A 17,857-nucleotide genomic window follows, 5' to 3' on the forward strand; every position below is an offset into this window, starting at 1 on the left:
TAATCTCATTGTTGACATTTCTAGTGGAAGAGGACATTTTAGAGCATGATTTGAGCATAGAATGCTTTTCCTTATTTACCCAAGCATACAAACTGAAGAAGGTCCCAACCCTGAAACTGACAAGATGCAGTTCATCGGAAGGTTGATTAAAAATTGCCGGTTGTCTAGTCTGGGCCCTGCTGCATGCTGCATTGATCTGGACTTTGCCAAACGGTGAACTTGCCCTTGCTTGTTTCTGCATATTTAATTACGATTTTGTAATTAATGACACGAATAGCAGACGTAAACAGAGCCTGGAAAAAAATGCAAACTTAACACAATGCAATAAATTAACTGAGATGGCGAGCCTGATTCGACTCCTTTCAATACACATCACTCCTATGTTCTGGCTGTAGACTCATATTTTTCTCACATTACAGTGAGATTGGATACGATACTGTGATGTTATGCAAGATTGACAATATTTCACAATTCCTTTAAAAAAATATACATTGTGCACACTAATGAACTACTTTGACTCCATTTTGCACTTTTGCACATGCTCAGTAATCCCTAACCTTCTAGCTCCTTGCACACGTCATGTATGTGATAGTTACACATCAGAAATGTGTACCAGTACGTGACCTCAAATCGTGATCAATGATTGAGTCAACAAAAGAGGAAATTTCACTATATTTGTAAATTGATAATCCCATAAACATTTAAAACAAGCAGTGCAATATTTTCAGGTACTAGATAGAAGTACACTTTCCAATGTTACCAAAAATTTCTTTCTAAATTAGACTGAAAGATTCCGTCGCGTGCGGGCGCTCCGGCGCACTGCGACCTACGACCCTTTACCAAAACTGAAGGTACACTGTACTTGGCCGCGGCAAACTCAGAGAAAAAAAGTACCGCCCACAACTGACTTCACAGACTTCACAGATTTCAAATATGTAAATCATGGTAGTGTAATTTGAATATTGTTCACGTGGGCTGTTTACGTGCATAATGAGCACGCGGTAGTCAAGACAACAATGTCAATCAACTGCGTCGGCAGCGCCGACATTGCATAAGCGCTCTACTTGGCAAATGAAAACAACGACACGTGTGTGTAAAGCTAGCCGCATGTCAGAGAGATACAGTTGTCTGTATGGCTCAATTAAAATTGACGCCTATAAAAACCTCCATAGCGTCTTTCTCCCTGAGTGCAGCAGAATGTGCAGTCTGCGGGGAGACAGTAGACTCTCGGAAGAAAAGGTCGATCTTTTTGAAAACGACCGACATCGCCGAGAAACTGAAGCAACTCTTTACAGTGGAACTGACGTCTAGACATCACAGCGGGGCCTGCCTTTGTAAAAAATGCTACGACAACGTCATGAGTTTGTACGCTGGAAGAGCAAAACTTGATGCCCTGGAGTCAGACATAAAATCGCGCAACGGTATTTTGCCTAATGTGACACATCGTACGAAACGCATGCCCCGGATGACATCACCGTCTGTCATGTTTCCCGATTCAAAACGGCCAAAATCAACTGTAAAGGAAAACATGCTTTGCAGGCGAACACCCGTGAGACTGTTTGGAAATGACACGAATGAAGACAAGACCGAACCTGGTTCTGTTCAGGTGAGTTTAATTTGCAATATGTGCTCGGACGATGCTAAAACGGAGTAGGTTAACACATAGACATAATTTCTCTTGTAAGTTGTACACCCATGGCTACGTATAATTGATTTTAGGTGTATCAAAAAGAGCATCTCTTGGAGACACTGTAACAATGGCAAAGAAGCAAAACAAAGTTGCCATGGCAGGCAGCTTGCTATTGTTCAGCGATGTCCCAAAATGAATGCTGCTCAATACATGAACAGTCTCATCTTAGCTGGTTCTAATTGTGATACCATGGTAAGCAATATTCTCTCTCATATGATAATTGCAGGGCTCGAAATATGGCTGCCTCTTGTAAATGGTGATTAGATATTATCGAATTTTCTTTTACTTTTTTCTGACAGGTAAATATCCAAATAATGATTTTCAAAATTGTAAAAGGTATCCGTTAACGCAAAATCATGCGTATTTTACGCAAAATAGTTCTGAAATACGCAAAAAAAATCATGACTGCGTAAACTAATACGCATTGAGAAATGCCGCCCCATGACACGACGTACTTGGCCCGCACTACATTGCCTGAACGTGGTTTCAATGCAGGACAAAAATAGAACATATGCACCTGCTTGCAAGTGACATTTATCATGATATTGCAACATTTTAGACTTTAGCGGACCGCAACTCTTTATGAAACATTGTATTTCATCATCACAAAGCATCATGTCAATCAGTTCTGTACAGACAAAGACACTACAGATGCAAAAAATTCGAGAATCCATCGAGTCTATGTTGGTGGTAACACAATACAGTTAATCATGGTCATTACGTCGCATGTTATTTGGAAAATGTTTACGGGTTGCATTCTTGAGAGGTCCCGCTTGACTTTGATCAGTATCTGCTTTTGGTTGGCCCTTTGAAATCACTAATTTCATTGTGAGAAAGTATTTTCTTTGAACATAAACGCTCAAGGGTACGACGAGACATGCATCACGGCATTGCAAGCGTTCAGCTGCTATACCTTGAAGCCCCCCACGTTATTGTTTTTTGTTAATACAGCATGCGCATTAAAGGAAACCCCCAAGTTCGACAGAAAAGACTGCCCAACTCACTTGCAATACCGATTCCGACACGGTACGCGTTGTTGATACATTTTACGCAAATAAAAACCAAGTTGCGTAAAATCATACGCAAGTTTTGAAATTGTAACGGAAACGCTGATTATATAAAATTAAACTTGTGAATATTTGCTGTAGTCAATAGGTTGAAATACTGGTTGCAGGCTGAAAAACCTACCTGTCCACTTGGACAAGTACTTTTCAAAACTGCTTGTCCCAGGCCAATTTCACTTGTCCGGGACAGGCAGACAGGTATTATTTCGAGCCCTGAATTGATGTTTAAAATTTTCAATGTAGCAAAATTAAATTTGTCGGCGTTAAAGAAAAATATTTTTTGTAACAGCGGACAAAATGTGATTTGGGACTGAAGAATGATTTTGTGTATATTTTATGTAACTTAGCAATTACACAAAATTATCAAATATCATCAAGGCTGTCATTTCTAGAAAGGTCTTTAAAACTTATGTTCCCTTTGATACCATACATATTTTATTTTTCCTTAAATATAGGTCTACAAGCGATTCAATAGCATTGGTCTTTGCATGTCTTACCGTCGTACTCTGTGCAAGCTGGATGCGTTTTCTGCAGTGTATGACAGACCTGTACACTGTTGGAAATCTGCAGTGGAAGCCAATGAGTTGGCTGTTCAAGATCCAAACAACAATGAAGATATACCGGTAGAAGAGACCACCAGACATGTAGTTCAGACTGATGCTATTATTGAAGTTGGGCAGCTGCCATCATGCACTGATGTAAGCCAACCTACCACTGCCAGTGGAGATAAAACGGTGGAGTGCTATGAAGGGGATGCAGAGACTGACAGGGATGCAAAGGTCCAGAGCCAGGCTGTGACATCAGAGAAAAAATCAAGTAAAGCCAGCCACTGGTGAAAAGAACAACACTGGCTCACTACATCATGAAGTTAATTGTCACCCAGCCAAGCTTCAAGATATCTCTAGTAGAGCTACAGGAAGTGAAGACAAGTATGCTGGTGATCTCCAACCTGGCTATTCTGTTGTCTTTGACAACCTTGATCTACATAAGAAGACCAGACATATGACATCAGAGAAAAGAAATCAGAGCTATCATTTTCTTAACACATACGCCGTTCGAGACAGAATAAACTGTGAACATTTACCAGATGACAATCCAGTTGCTGATATTCTAACTTTAAAGAATTCTGCATTTTTGCCGACAGCTGAAGATACAACTGCCTTGAGATCAGATTTTGCCATGCTTATCTGCCGTATGCTTGTCAGTGATATGAAATTCTTTCAGACCCACTTTAAAGAAGCTATTGATGACCACATACCTCACAAGTATTCAGATGAATCAAAGGAAAAGTCTGAACTGGTAAAGTTTTGGTTTTTCAATCATACAATCAAAATAAGAGATTTGACCATGTACAGGCATTTTGTTAACATTGAGACTGTTCAAAACTGTGCAAAGCACCTATGTGCATTGTGAATTTTTAACTTTAATTTTATTAACTAATAGCCTAAAGAAAACTGAAAATCTCTTGTGTGCAAATATGTGAAATTCAGAAAAAATTAATATAATTTTCTTATCAATGTTATTTATTTCCTTAGGTTCCACTGGGCATTCTAATGAAAAATGAATGCATCACTGAGGAATGCATTGATGTTCTTCGCTTTCTCCATCAGTATGTCCCTGGCGCATCAAGTAATACCAGAGATACATACAATGATGATGCTGAGCTGGTGGATGGTGATGAAAATGTCAGAGACAGACATGATAGTGCCACTGCCACTGCCACTGCAGTTGATGATTCAGACTTGTTAGCTGTATCAACTGCTTCACAACATAACAAGAGTAACAATCCTCCAAGTGAACTAAGACAGGAGAGAAGCACATTGTCATCAAGTGTTAATGAAGTCAGGTTGGTAGTATTTTATGTATTAACCCTTTGAGTGCTGTAACTTTCCCACCAAATTTCGGTGTAACATTTTACCAATATTTATGAATTTTTCTGTCATTTTTTGATAATTTTGGACCAAATGGACATAACATTTCAATAAATACACTTTTTTGACCAAAAATTTTGGGGAAAATCTGAAAAAACTTGCTAGATCTGAAAAAAGTTGCTGGCTATGTCATTTTCTATAAAGGCAAAAAAAAGTTGACTTTGGCACTCAAAGCATTAAAGCACAGGTAATGCTGATTATAGGTTATTTTATCCATATTTTTGTTCATTGTATCAACTGCAGATTCTGGTTTTACTTCCTGTAGCATGATAGAATGCACACTATCTCAACAGAACGTGTATATGAAAAGTGGCTAATGTTATTGTTAAAAAATGAATTCAAGTCTAGAATAAAATTCAATTTAAACAATAATATTGCTGATTGTACACATAACTGCTGTGTTGAGAAGCTAAAATTTCATGGTATTTTGGGAGTTGAACATGAAACTGGAGTTCAAACAATGAAAAAAACTGATGATAAAATGGCAATACATCAGCATTGCTAGGGCTTTAAGTATTGTCTTGCCATGCTTCCTAAAAAAATCAAACAAATTCAATCACAAAGTATGTAATATTTGTGAGAAGACAATCTTTTCTCTAACATTTTCTTTCGATCAACAACTTTTAGGGTAAAGGTGGAAGTCAATGGATATTTTGGCATTGTACTTCATCAAAATAAATGTCCTTATCTGTTATTTTACAACACAGGGAAAGTGCTACTAAACTGAAGAGAATTTTCTGTACCGGTGATCAACTGAGTGTGGAGAGAGCTGTGAACGGTGTTGCAGCCTTGGCGGATGGACAGACCCCTGAGGACAGATTAGAGGGTTTGGAAATGAGAATTGCTGACTGGCATGCTGATCAGATTTTCCTACAGGTACATTCATGTAATGCTTTTAATACTTGAAATAAGAAATTATTTGTTATAAAAAGAACATTTTAAATTGACTTTCACTTGAACTCATCCTGTCAATATTATTGTTAGGAAACACCATTTATTTTGCAAGTTATACAGTGTGATCCATCTTAATATGTACTTTAATTAATTTATTTACACACTTTTGCAAAATGAAATATTTTATCTCTTACAGACAATTTGGTCAGAATTTTACAGCACCAGTTCAGCAGGAGATGAAGGCACTTTGTACCACCTTCGCAACAAACTTGACAGAAGAAATGTAATTAAAGGTGTACACAATGACATCAATTCAGTCAGAGACTTCAATGATATTGTTCTACGCGGTCATATAATAGCAGCAGCAATGCAACAGCTCCATATAGTTGATAAAGACGAGCGGCCAAGAGCATTCCACGAGGAATAGAAATTTTCACTCTGAAGGACAAGAAAGACTATCTCATGTCAATCGCACTGGCCATCTTGGATAACTATGTGTTCAGCACATTTCACCCTGAAGAACTCTGCAATGACGCAGGTACTGATACAGCTACACCAGGCTATAAATGCGGATACCCCGGCTGTGGTAAAGTTTACAAGAAAAATGGTAAACGTCTTGCAGACCATAGAGCCACATGTATGTATCGACATCTTCACAGGCCAGAGAATGACACCAGTGGCAGTACCACGCAACAAGAACAAAACCAAGTACCACCAGTGGTTGATGACACAACTTGCGACCAGACAGAACACTCCATGAACAAAAAAATCAGAAGCTGATGATTGTGTATTCAACTATCACTGCAGTTACTTGAGAATGTCACTATTGGATGCAGCCCTAAAAGACAGCACCAGAGAAAATGACGGAGAAAGGAGACTGCGATACTGAAGTTCCTTTTGCTGTACTTCAAGCTGTACAACCATACTAAGTACAGTGTTGAAGCAGTGTGACTACTGGCCCAGGTAAATGCATTGATGACACCAAGAATGGCAGCAAACCTGACCTGGAATAGAACCGTGAATCTACATGGTGGTATCGGTAACAACATACCAGATGACCTAGCCATGGAATTTCTCAACAAGGATGCCAAGGCAAGACTACAAAGACTGGGTCCAAACATGACAGAAGCATCAGTGAAGAGGATTGGTACAACTCTGAAAGCTGTGGCTGATATAGAAATTGCCTATGATGATTGTACAGATATACACAGACAGAGTGGAGAACATACAAAGCCTGGAGATGAAGCAGACCTCAGGACAGTCGTGGATGTCCTAACAAAAGCAGAGGCTTTTGAATTCAACCAGGCAGATACCATTTGCAATTTCCTGGATTCCCTCACAGGGAAGCTATCAGAATTAAATGTTGTGGATTTACACAAATGGCTTAAAAAGCACAAAGAAGATCTGTATAAAAGACAATTTCTGTAAATACAAAACCAAATCAGCATGGTACTACTGTCAAATTTATGCCAAAATGAAAACAGAAAATCACCGAACTTGAAGAATTTATATTGTAAAACATTTTCCATCACCTATTTTATGATAGCCTTTGGAAAGCGTCAAGAGCTCACTTATTCTAAGCATTCTGTGTACTCTTATTTGTAAAATGATTTGATTTTAGAGAGAAACTGCTCTTCATATCACCATCGGGATAACGTGAAAAATATACAGTTAAGCTGGACCTAACAGGTGAATGAAAGTGATACAAACTGCCAGCTAATGTCAAACAGAAAATAATAACAATGAACCATGTACTTTATTTTATACGTTTTAATGATTCTGTGCAATATATATACATTTCAAATCCAGTGAGCACAGAGCAACAGACTGTAAGCAGACATTTTCATATCACAGATAACTTAACACTCTCAATAATATTTACAATTATCTCAGCTTGTTGTATGTCAAGGAAAGGAAATTCTGTTAAAACATCATCTGTGCTGAATATATGATGAGCAGCTGCCACTATATCTTCAATTAGACTATGGCTCATGCCAGTAACCAGCTCAACATTTGAAAATAATGAATATGAACTGCCAATTTCTTCATCATATAGCATTGATTTCTCCAGCAGTTGCAAGCGATACTCATAAAGCTGTACTTTTATATTGCTAATCTGGTTTACATCCAACTGTGTATCCTGTGCAAACAATTCATCAGAAGCAGTATCTCCCTCTAGTGATTCGTCATCACTATCAATACTATAGTCTAGACATGTGACTTGTAAACAATCACAACAATTACACTTTTGTCTACAAATATCACAGCATTTACAGGGTGTGACACTCAGAGTGTCTGTATGTGTGATACCAGCACTCCCATTGAAATAATTTACAATAATGTTTCTTGCAAGAACTCAATTTACAGTATTGTTGCATATAGCTGTGTCAGTTGACTTTGTTGAGATGTTATTTCCATGGAAATAAATGATTGAATATGCTTGAATGGAAGCTTTCCTTCCTGCCCTACCACTTTCTTGGCAGAATCCATCAAAAGAGCGTGCTGCCCCCCAGTGAATCACTAGACTAACATCTGCTACATCGACACCCATACCAAAGGCCACTGCAGCGAAAACTACTCGTACAACCCTGTAGTGACCTGTACATTCTATACATATGTTAATTTGTTGCATCTAGTATTGGCACTGCACCTGTGTATTTTGCACCTGTATCTGTATTGTGTGTATTTAAAAGAGAAAATGAATAAATCGGACAGTCAGTGCTCTGTCATCGTCGTGTTAGCTCCCGTTACTGTATGTATGGGTGTATGCCTTTCAACTTGGCCATTCTGAACATTACATTGGCGACGAGGATTTTGCCGAGTCATAGCAAGACTCCAACCCTATAGTTTATCAAGTAGACACTCTCGTTAGTTCAAAATGGCAGGTGAGGCTGGTTTTCTTTTTTCACAAATGTCTCCGTTGGATATCCACACTGACTCTGCTACATTAGCACCAAGATGGAAGCGTTGGTTGGCCCGTTTTGAAAACAGCTGCACTGCATGGAAGATTACGGACCCTGACCAAAAGAAAGCATTACTTCTAGACAGAGGTGGTGAAGATTTATTCGATATTTCTGAAACCCTTGTAATGCCTACTGATGCCCAATATGATGATAACTATAAAAAGATAGTGAAGGCTTTGGATGACTACTTTCTACCTAAAAAGAATACTGAATACGAAATTTTTCAATTTCGACGCACTGTACAACATGACACATTTGTGACTCGTCTGAAGAAACTGGCTGTTAATTGTGGCTTCACTAACCAAGCTATGACGGACGCTGAAATAAAGCACCAAATTATCCAAGGGGGAAGAAACAAGAAGGTTTGCAGAAAAGCTCTACAACAAGACATGACTCTCGACCAAATTGTATCACTGGCAAGGTCATTGGAAATCTCTGAACGGGAAGCACATGGTATAGAACATTTGCAGTTGCCGGACACTGTGAACAAAACTGCCCACACTCCATCCAGCCGACAACGTCAGACACAACGTGGTGGTTATAAGAAAAATCGACAAGCTCAAGATTTGAAAAAATCTCTTCAAGTTGTTACTTTTGTGGCGGTAAATATCCACATCAAGGTGTCTGCCCAGCAAAGGGTAAGCAATGCCACTATTGTCATAAGAGTGGACATTTCAAATCTTGTTGCCGTAAACTGAAAAACATTAATGAAAAGAAAAGTAGTAAGCTTCCATACAAGCGAAATGTTGTCGATACAGTGTGTGTTAAAAATGTCAAAGATGATAGTTCAGATACCAGTAGTGATTTCCTGTTTAATATCCAAGTTTATGAAAGATATGGTGGCAAGCTTCCATTTGCAAATCTTTCCATAAATGGTAAATGTATAGATTTGATGTTAGATTCAGGTGCTACTTGTAATGTTTTGAATAAGAGTGATTTTCAAGCATTAAGTAATTCTGTAACTCTTGAACCAATCAATAAGAATTTATTCACCTATGGCAAACAACAAAAGGTTAATGTAATGGGTCTTGTAAAAGCCAAGATTGACATGGGAAATTGTTTCGAAACTTTGGATTTCATTGTTGCCGATACTAAAGACTCCTCAATTTTAGGATATCCTTCCGCAAGTCTTCTTGGCTTTATACAAATTAACTCCCATCAGTCAAATAGTGTTTCAGTATCTGAGAGGGTTCCAAACACAAGTCACACACAACCACACAAACAAACCAATTTATCAGACACAGACCAGTCAGCTGTTACGAAAGATTCAAAATCGGCTGCTCTAGAAATGCCAAATTGTCCAGAAACTGTACAAAGAATAATACGTGATCACGCCCAAGTTTTCACAGGTATGGGGAAATATAATGGCAAACAAATTAAACTTCATATTGATGAAAATGTCAAACCTATTACCCAGAATCATAGACGTGTTCCATACCATTTGCGCAAAAAAGTTGAGGCAGAGATAAAATCATTGGAAGATGCTGATATTTTGGAAAAAATTGATGGCCCAACACCCTGGGTGAGTCCAATTGTCATTGTTCCAAAATCTGGTACTGATAAAGTAAGAATATGCGGTGATTATCGAGCTCCAAATATGGCTATCCAAAGGGAACGCCATGTTACTCCAACTGTACAAGAAATTCGTACAAAACTTCATGGTTCCACTGTATTCAGTAAATTGGATGCTAATAAGCACTATTTACAATTTGTACTTGATCAAGAATCTCGATGGATATTACGACAATCAGTACTCACGTTGGGCTTCGACGATATAAACGTCTTCCTTTTGGTATCAATTCGGCAGCTGAAATTTGCCAAAACGAAATGTTGCTAATTTTACAAGATATTCCAGATGTTGAAAGTATTGCTGATGATATAATTATTCATGGTGTAGATCAGGAGGTGCATGACAAAGCACTCCATGCATGTTTGTCTCGTTTGGCTGAATATGGCTTGACTCTCGGTTTGTCAAATGCGTGTTTTCAGTTCCAGAAATAATATTCTTTGGATTCACATTCGATAGAAATGGAATGCATTGTAATGAAAACGAATCAAAACAATCCGTGAACTAAAACGCCCCGAGAATATTTCCGAAGTTCGTTCATTTCTGGGTATGTTGGGTTTGCCTTCTATGATGGTGCCCCAATTTAGCACTCTGTCAGAGCCAATTAGAAGCCTTACAAAAAAAGGTGTTCCATTCATTTGGGGTGATTCTCTAGAAACTTCATTTGAAAGTATAAAGAGTGCAATATGCTCTGACACAACCTAGGGTAATTTTGATATAAATAAACCCACAACTCTTACCGTTGATGCAAGTCCCGTCGGTATTGGTGCTATTTTGCATCAAAATGATACGCTTATCAGTTGTGCCAGTAGGTCATTATCAGAAACCGAAAAACGTTATAGCCAACTGGAACGAGAAGCCTTAGCAATTTCCTGGGGTTTAGATTATCATCGTTTATATTTGGATGGATCGCCTGAATTTGTTGTGGAAACAGATCACAAACCACTTGTTCGAATATTTAATAGTCAAGAATACAATAAAATGTCAACGCGTATTGAAAGGTGGGTAATTAAAGCCCAGAGATTTAGATTCAAAGTTCAATATATAGAGGGAACGAAAAATCCTAGTGATTATCTATCACGCCACCCTGGTGAATTTAAATCTCGTGACGCAACCTATACTGATCAGTATATTTCGTTTGTGCAACATCACTCAAAACCTCGTGCTGTAACCTTAGATGAAATACGTAACGCTACTCAGAATGATGAAATACTAATGTTTGTTGCCCAATGTTTGCAAAATAATGCTTGGCACAAAATACCTGCTAATGTAAATAAAGAATCTGTGACGATATATAAACAGATCAAAGATGAGTTATCCTTTTCCGACGGAATACTTTTGAGGGGATCTAAAATTGTTGTCCCTTTATCACTTCAATCTCAAATGGTTTCAACTGCGCATGAAGGTCATTTAGGATCATCTAAAACTACAGCACTTATGAGAGAAAAAGTTTGGTTTCCCGCAATGAATTCTCTTGTAAAATCGGTGATATCTGATTGCTATGCTTGCCAACTTAATGTTGACACAACTATACAAGAACCATTGAAACCAACAAAACTACCAAGCGAAGTTTGGTCATCTCTTGCTACAGATATGTATGGTCCTTTACCCAACGGCGAATATCTTGTTGTAGTTATAGATGAGTATTCACGTTTTCCTGAAGTTGAAGTTACTAACTCGACAAGTTCCGCGTCAGTCATACCAAAACTTGACCGTATTTTCACATCTTACGGATACCCTTCTAAACTCAAAAGTGACAATGGGCCCCCTTTCAATTCGAATGAATTTGCATTTTACTCTAGAAATTCTGGTTGCAAACATCAGAAAATTACCCCAGAATATGCAAGGGCAAATGGTCTAGCAGAAAACTTCATGAAAAATTTGGGCAAGGTAATTCGTTGTTCTCTAATTGAACGGAAAAATTGGAAGATTGAAATGCGGAAATTCCTACTGAATTACCGTTCAACCCTCCTCATCATCCGTCAACTGGCAGAAACCCTGCTGAGGTAATGTTCAACCGTAAAATTAAGAGCAAATTACCTTTTATTGATAACTCTGTACATAAACATGATGCGTTTATCCAAAAAAACATAATCGCAGCATGGGTAAAAACAAACTGTATCATGATAAACAAGGCAGAGTGAAACACAGATCGTTTTCAGAAGGGGAGAAGGTGTTAGTGAGAAACTCGAAACGTACAAAATATGCACCAAGGTACAGGAAAGATATATTTCGTGTTTCACGTTCTAAAGGTAGTATGGTGACAGCTACAAATAAACTTGGCAAAAGTGTAACCAGAGATAAATCTTTCTTCAAAGTGTACCATGGTCCAGAAATTGAAAATTCTGATATAAACGAATATGATGAAGACGAAGAATTAGAAATGCTCATGAATGAAATGAAAATGAAGCAACACACACAGACACCTTCACAAAGTGACACACCTAGTGTTGACACAGATTCTTCACAAACTGCACACAGCAAGCAACCACAGACACTGAGGAGATCAACACGTACGAGGAAACCTAATATCAGAGAAGATTTCCTCTATTATTAAAATGCCCGAATATGAACTGATATGTTGATTAGAGTATGAATTTGTGTCTGTTTATTCAAATCTTGGATTGCAATGGCATCTGCTGATTTTTTTTTGTTAGGTCATATATAATTTAAGCTGGATTGTTTGTATGTTTATTCTAAGGTAGGAAGGAATGTAGTGACCTGTACATTCTATACATATGTTACTTTGTTGCATCTAGTATTGGCACTGCACCTGTGTATTTTGCACCTGTATCTGTATTGTGTGTATTTAAAAGAGAAAATGAATAAATCGGACAGTCAGTGCTCTGTCATCGTCGTGTTAGCTCCCGTTACTGTATGTATGGGTGTATGCCTTTCAATTTGGCCATTCTGAACATTACAAACCCCGCTTGTCACGTGTAAATTCTGTTAACACGCGTTCCTTGTTCTTGTCATGAGTTGCACGGTGGTACATTGTTATCAAACGATTTTCCTAACATTTCTCATTATTGATGTACGCTCTACTTCCAAGCTCATTCAAAAAATGACGGTACAAAGTGCCGCACGATTTTATACTTCTACAATAAACGATGGATTTCTGAGTTTTTTCTGACTGCTCTCGAATATCATCGATTAACCACCGAAAACTCTGAGTAATGTCATTGCTTTCTTTGACGGCGTAAAATATATTTGGTCGGTTCAACACGGCCTCGATAACTTGAATATCTGTCATTCCAAGGTGATTGATGATAACTGACCGAAATTTCGGAGGAGCCGTAGCCGTAAGTGCCAAAATTGGTACCTTGCTTGCGATTGATCTGAGCTCTTTCAGACGGGCATACTCTCTTCTGAAGTCGTGTCCCCTGAATAAAAAAAAAAAAACAACGAATTATGTATATGAGTTAAATGTTAACATGCAGTTTGACTGTGAAAGAGAAACGAAAGAGGGGCAACTGAATGATGACCTTGTAATCGTCATGGTATGTGTTTCTCCGCGGCAAAAGTATCTCTATTTTAACAACTGAAACATCGGAACCGAAATATCGCAATGTGCATCGTCCCGTGAGTGGAGAGACGATGCACTGTGTGTCGTTCACATGGACGCACTGTCACAGAAGGTACAACATTGTCTCAGGACCGGGACGTCGCGTCGCCACAAAGGGAGACCCGGTACCTTGACAGACGAGGCGAAAATTCACGAAACTTACCATTGATAAACACAGTGTGCTTCGTCGATGGCAATTCCAACAAGATTTTCTTGATAGACATCGCTACTGAGTAATCTCCGCCACTCTCTCGTCATGATAGCCTCTGGTGAACTGAACACCACCTGGAATTTACCACGCACAATTTGTTCCTTCGTACGTACGCCGTTTCAGAGATCTGAACCGATCAAAGCCGCCTTCACACCCATTTCGCTGCACTTCTGCACTTGATCTTCATGAGTGCAATCAGGGGCGAAATCACCAGAACGATCGATCCTGAACAGTCCTTCAGTGTGTCCATAACTTTGGGTGCCAGCGTGTAGATCATAGATTTCCCATACCCTGTTGGTAAAATAGCGAACACATCTCGGCCGCCGCAAAAACTCTCGAGGGCGTCTCTTTGCTCTATTTTCAACATAATATCATATACATCAGAACATTTACTGACTGCCTCGGCAATGCGAGTAGGCGATTGTTCGGCCATAATGATCGGATTGGAATGCTAGACACGGACGTCAACGCGAGTATAGCTTCGGCTGTTCGATTTTCAATACTTTGAGTTTGAGAAAACACGTTGGGATTACCAAGTTGTGTTTGTTGACAAACGAGACGTGATATAGGCGGGACAAAAGCCGGGCGACAGTTTTGAATATGCTAATTACGATCACGCACTGAGTGAGCGATGTGGGTGGTCTTGTTACCCTACATACTGTCAATTGACTCGTTTCTGTAATACGATTGGTTCCAACAAAATTTTGTTGGAGAACAGGATTTCAACAGTGTGCCTTCAGTCGTGGTAAAGGGTCGTAGGTCGCAGTGCGCCGGAGCGCCCGCACGCGACGGAATCTTTCAGTCTATTTCTAAATTAGCAGCTTCCAATTTCTATGACTATGGGGTAATGAGAGGTGACTGTGTATACTGTACCTAAAAGTCTACTATATGGCTGTTGGCCGGCATTGAATTGACGAAGCCAAAGTTTTTCACAAAGGTTCTTTACAGTGTCTTCAAATCTACCATAATTTTCAAACATTGATGTATTTTAGACAACATACTGAAGGTTAAAAGCACATATGTGCTCTCAAATTCAGATAGACTGGTACATACAAACAGACTTTTGCCAATTAACAGTAAGCCCCACATATTTCTATGAACTCAAACTCTACAGTACCGGGGGGAGGGGGGTATAATAGCTATTTGAAGCTCAAATGTGCAGCTGCATTGTCGTTCAAATTGTACATGTACATGTACTTGTATGTTTACTCACCTTTGTATTCCGTTTCAGAGACAATAACATGTTCACCAAGTTGACTTTCTGCAACTTTCTTCTGCAGTTCAATATCAGATTGTTCATCAGATACTTGTTCTAGTTTTGTCCTCAGTTCATTTATAAGTTTGTCTTTTTTCTCCATCTCACTTTGAAAGTTTCCAGATCTTTCTCTCAGATTGTGAATTTCACTGAGCTGTGCAGTGACTTTGTTTTCAGCAATCTGATATTGCTGCTTGTACTCCTGACACTGCTTTTCTAATTGTGACTTTTCATTCAGTGCTTCAGCTAACTGGGTTTCCAGAATTATCTTTTCTGTTAAAGCTGTCTGGAATTTAGACTTTTCTTTCAAGGCAATATCTAGTTGACTTTGTAAAGACTGAACTGAGGGCTGTGCTAATGCCAAGTATCTGATGTCAGAATCTGTGAGTTGTTGTTGTTCACTGGTTTGGAGTGGGAGTAAACTTCTGGCTTGTAAACTTAGAGTTTCATTGATCACTGTGATGGGAGGAGTTAGTGTGCCATGCTTGGTGAGCTGTTCATCCAATTCTGTAATAGTATGTGCATATAAATGGCATTTTCTGTGTCAATAATGTATCATTCTGTGCCAACATAAATGTATACTTTACAGTGGTTTTGCAAAAGTTAGAGAGATAGGTAGATGATATGGGAATATACCTGTACCATTCCTGTTGTCCCCTAATGGGATTACATGATAGACAGGGGGAACTCAAGCAACATGACAGGGGAACATCAGGTAAAACTTACAGGGTACCAGCCTTAACAAAAATAGCGTCAATGACACTGTAGCTCCCATCCTGGACTATTTAGTGTTGTTCTCTGGTCAGATATTTGAACATGTGTGAAAGGGATAAAGTGCATGAAGTGAAAATACTTAAATGAAATGTACTGGAGACAGTGAAATATGTTTAATGTAATTATTCAGAATATAAAATGGAAAAAATACAGAATTAGATATATCGAATACTGTGATACAACCATTACCTCAACAAGTCATTTACAATGACATAGTCCCCACTTGTAATAGGAGTATTAGTCTTGATGGGGCAGGAAAATGTGGTCATTAAGAAGTATCACTGGAGTGTATATGTTGAGATCTATGGGCACATAGGTCTATGTCCTTGTTCCCAATTTGAAACACATGAGGCATGTCTAAGTTATGGTTCTAAATCGGGAAAAAAGATCAGCCCTCTAGCAGTATTGGCCAGCCAAGAAATACATATGCGCATTATAAATGAGGTACAAGATGTGACATCTTAAGGTCTAATATCCTATCAAAATTGGAGGGTATAGAACTTGTGGTTACTGAAATATGCATATATATGTATAATCAAGGTCAAAGGTCATCGAGGTCACATGACATTTTGAAAAATAAAATTACATCGCTAATTAATCCCTATATGCCAAAAAATCAGATCTCTAGCTCTATTCGCTTGCCCAGAATTAGATGTGTACATAATTAATGAGGTAAAGCATGTGTTGTCATAAGGTCTCCCATCCTACTAAATACAAAGGACATAGCACTTGTGGTTACTTATTTATTGACATAAACATATATTTTAGGTAAAAGGTCACCGAGGTCACGTGACATTTTGTCAAAAAAATTGTATTGCTAAGTTATCCCTATATACCAAAAATCAGACCTCTAGCTCTATTGGCTCGCTCAAAATTAGATATGCGCATAATTAATGAGGTACAATATGTGGCGTCATAAGGTGTCCATCATACCATACATGAAGGCTGTAGCACTTGTGGTTACTGAGTTATGGACAAATATGTATATTTGAGGTCAAAGGTCACCGAGGTCACGTGACATTTTGTCAAAAAAATTGTTTTGCTAAGTTATCCCTATATACCAAAAATCAGACCTCTAGCTCTATTGGCTCGCTCAAAATTAGATATGCGCATAATTAATGAGGTACAATATGTGGCGTCATAAGGTGTCCCATCATACCATACATGAAGGCTGTAGCACTTGTGGTTACCGAGTTATGGACAAATATGTATATTTGAGGTCAAAGGTCACCGAGGTCACGTGACATTTTGTCAAAAAAATTGTTTTGCTAAGTTATCCCTATATACCAAAAATCAGACCTCTAGCTCTTGGCTCGCTCAAAATTAGATATGTGCATAATTAATGAGGTACAATATGTGGCGTCATAAGCTGTCCCATCATATCATATATGAAGGGTGGTAGCACTTGTGGTTACTAAGTTATGAACAAATATGTATATTTGAGATCAAAGGTCATCAAGGTCACATGACATTTTGTCAAAATATCCGAGATATCTGCGTGAACGGATGGACTCACGGATGGACGAACAGACGGACATGACCCAATCTATAAGCCCACTGGACTTCATCCGTGGGGACTAAAAATTGTGTCACTGCATCCTTTTTGCAATATGAATACGATGAGAAACTAAATTTTTATTTTTCGTGGCCTTATACATGGGAGTCTATGGAGATCTGCCTTATACATGGGAGTCTATGGACGTGTAAACTAAAAATATGCAAATTTCACCACGATTTACCCCAAATTTGGGAAAGGTCACTCCTATGCACTTCCATACCAAGTTTCAAATCAATCGGACTTGTGGTTTCAGAGCAGGAGATTTTTTGACCAAAAATGGGAGAAAATTACAAAAAAATTCATGAAAAATAGCAAGTCCAAGATACTGACCCAAGATGTGCACAATCATTTCATGTCAGCCCAAAGTACTTACATGCTAATTTTT

At 38.6% G+C, this 17,857-nt stretch overlaps 3 protein-coding genes across 3 annotated transcripts in view; 1 reads left to right on the forward strand and 2 right to left on the reverse strand.

Annotated features, from left to right (window-relative positions):
• LOC139144630 (uncharacterized) overlaps positions 1-17,857 on the reverse strand; it is a 52,623-nt gene that overhangs the window by 26,287 nt on the left and 8,479 nt on the right. Inside the window, exon 6 of the mRNA XM_070715325.1 lies at positions 15,099-15,647. Within this exon, the coding sequence (XP_070571426.1) occupies positions 15,099-15,647 (549 nt within the window). The remainder of the gene's footprint in view (positions 1-15,098; positions 15,648-17,857) is intronic.
• On the forward strand, positions 1,726-7,659 carry LOC139144638 (uncharacterized). The gene is made up of 5 exons (XM_070715342.1): positions 1,726-1,882; positions 3,210-4,053; positions 4,290-4,600; positions 5,393-5,561; positions 5,776-7,659. Exons 2-5 carry the CDS (start codon positions 3,757-3,759, stop codon positions 6,004-6,006), a joined length of 1,008 nt encoding a protein of 335 aa, XP_070571443.1. The 5' UTR covers positions 1,726-1,882; positions 3,210-3,756; the 3' UTR covers positions 6,007-7,659.
• Positions 7,747-14,318, reverse strand: LOC139145968 (uncharacterized). The gene is made up of 4 exons (XM_070717416.1): positions 14,040-14,318; positions 13,838-14,004; positions 13,128-13,492; positions 7,747-8,177 (listed from the first exon to the last, which is right to left on the reverse strand). Exons 1-4 carry the CDS (start codon positions 14,316-14,318, stop codon positions 7,936-7,938), a joined length of 1,053 nt encoding a protein of 350 aa, XP_070573517.1. The 3' UTR covers positions 7,747-7,935.

The sequence above is a fragment of the Ptychodera flava genome, chromosome 12 (assembly GCF_041260155.1).
Source record: "Ptychodera flava strain L36383 chromosome 12, AS_Pfla_20210202, whole genome shotgun sequence".
Lineage (NCBI taxonomy): Eukaryota > Metazoa > Hemichordata > Enteropneusta > Ptychoderidae > Ptychodera > Ptychodera flava.

Coding starts and splice junctions, on each gene's coding strand:
- LOC139145968 (XM_070717416.1), bottom strand. CDS start 14,318: ATGGCCGAACAATCGCCTACTCGCATTGCCGAGGCAGTCAGTAAATGT. Junction 13,493..13,837: donor GCACACTGTGTTTATCAATG/GTAAGTTTCGTG, acceptor TTTTTTATTCAG/GGGACACGACTTCAGAAGAG. Junction 8,178..13,127: donor GTACATCAATAATGAGAAAT/GTTAGGAAAATC, acceptor TAGAATGTACAG/GTCACTACAGGGTTGTACGA.
- LOC139144638 (XM_070715342.1), top strand. CDS start 3,757: ATGACATCAGAGAAAAGAAATCAGAGCTATCATTTTCTTAACACATAC. Junction 4,054..4,289: donor CAAAGGAAAAGTCTGAACTG/GTAAAGTTTTGG, acceptor TTATTTCCTTAG/GTTCCACTGGGCATTCTAAT. Junction 5,562..5,775: donor CTGATCAGATTTTCCTACAG/GTACATTCATGT, acceptor TATCTCTTACAG/ACAATTTGGTCAGAATTTTA.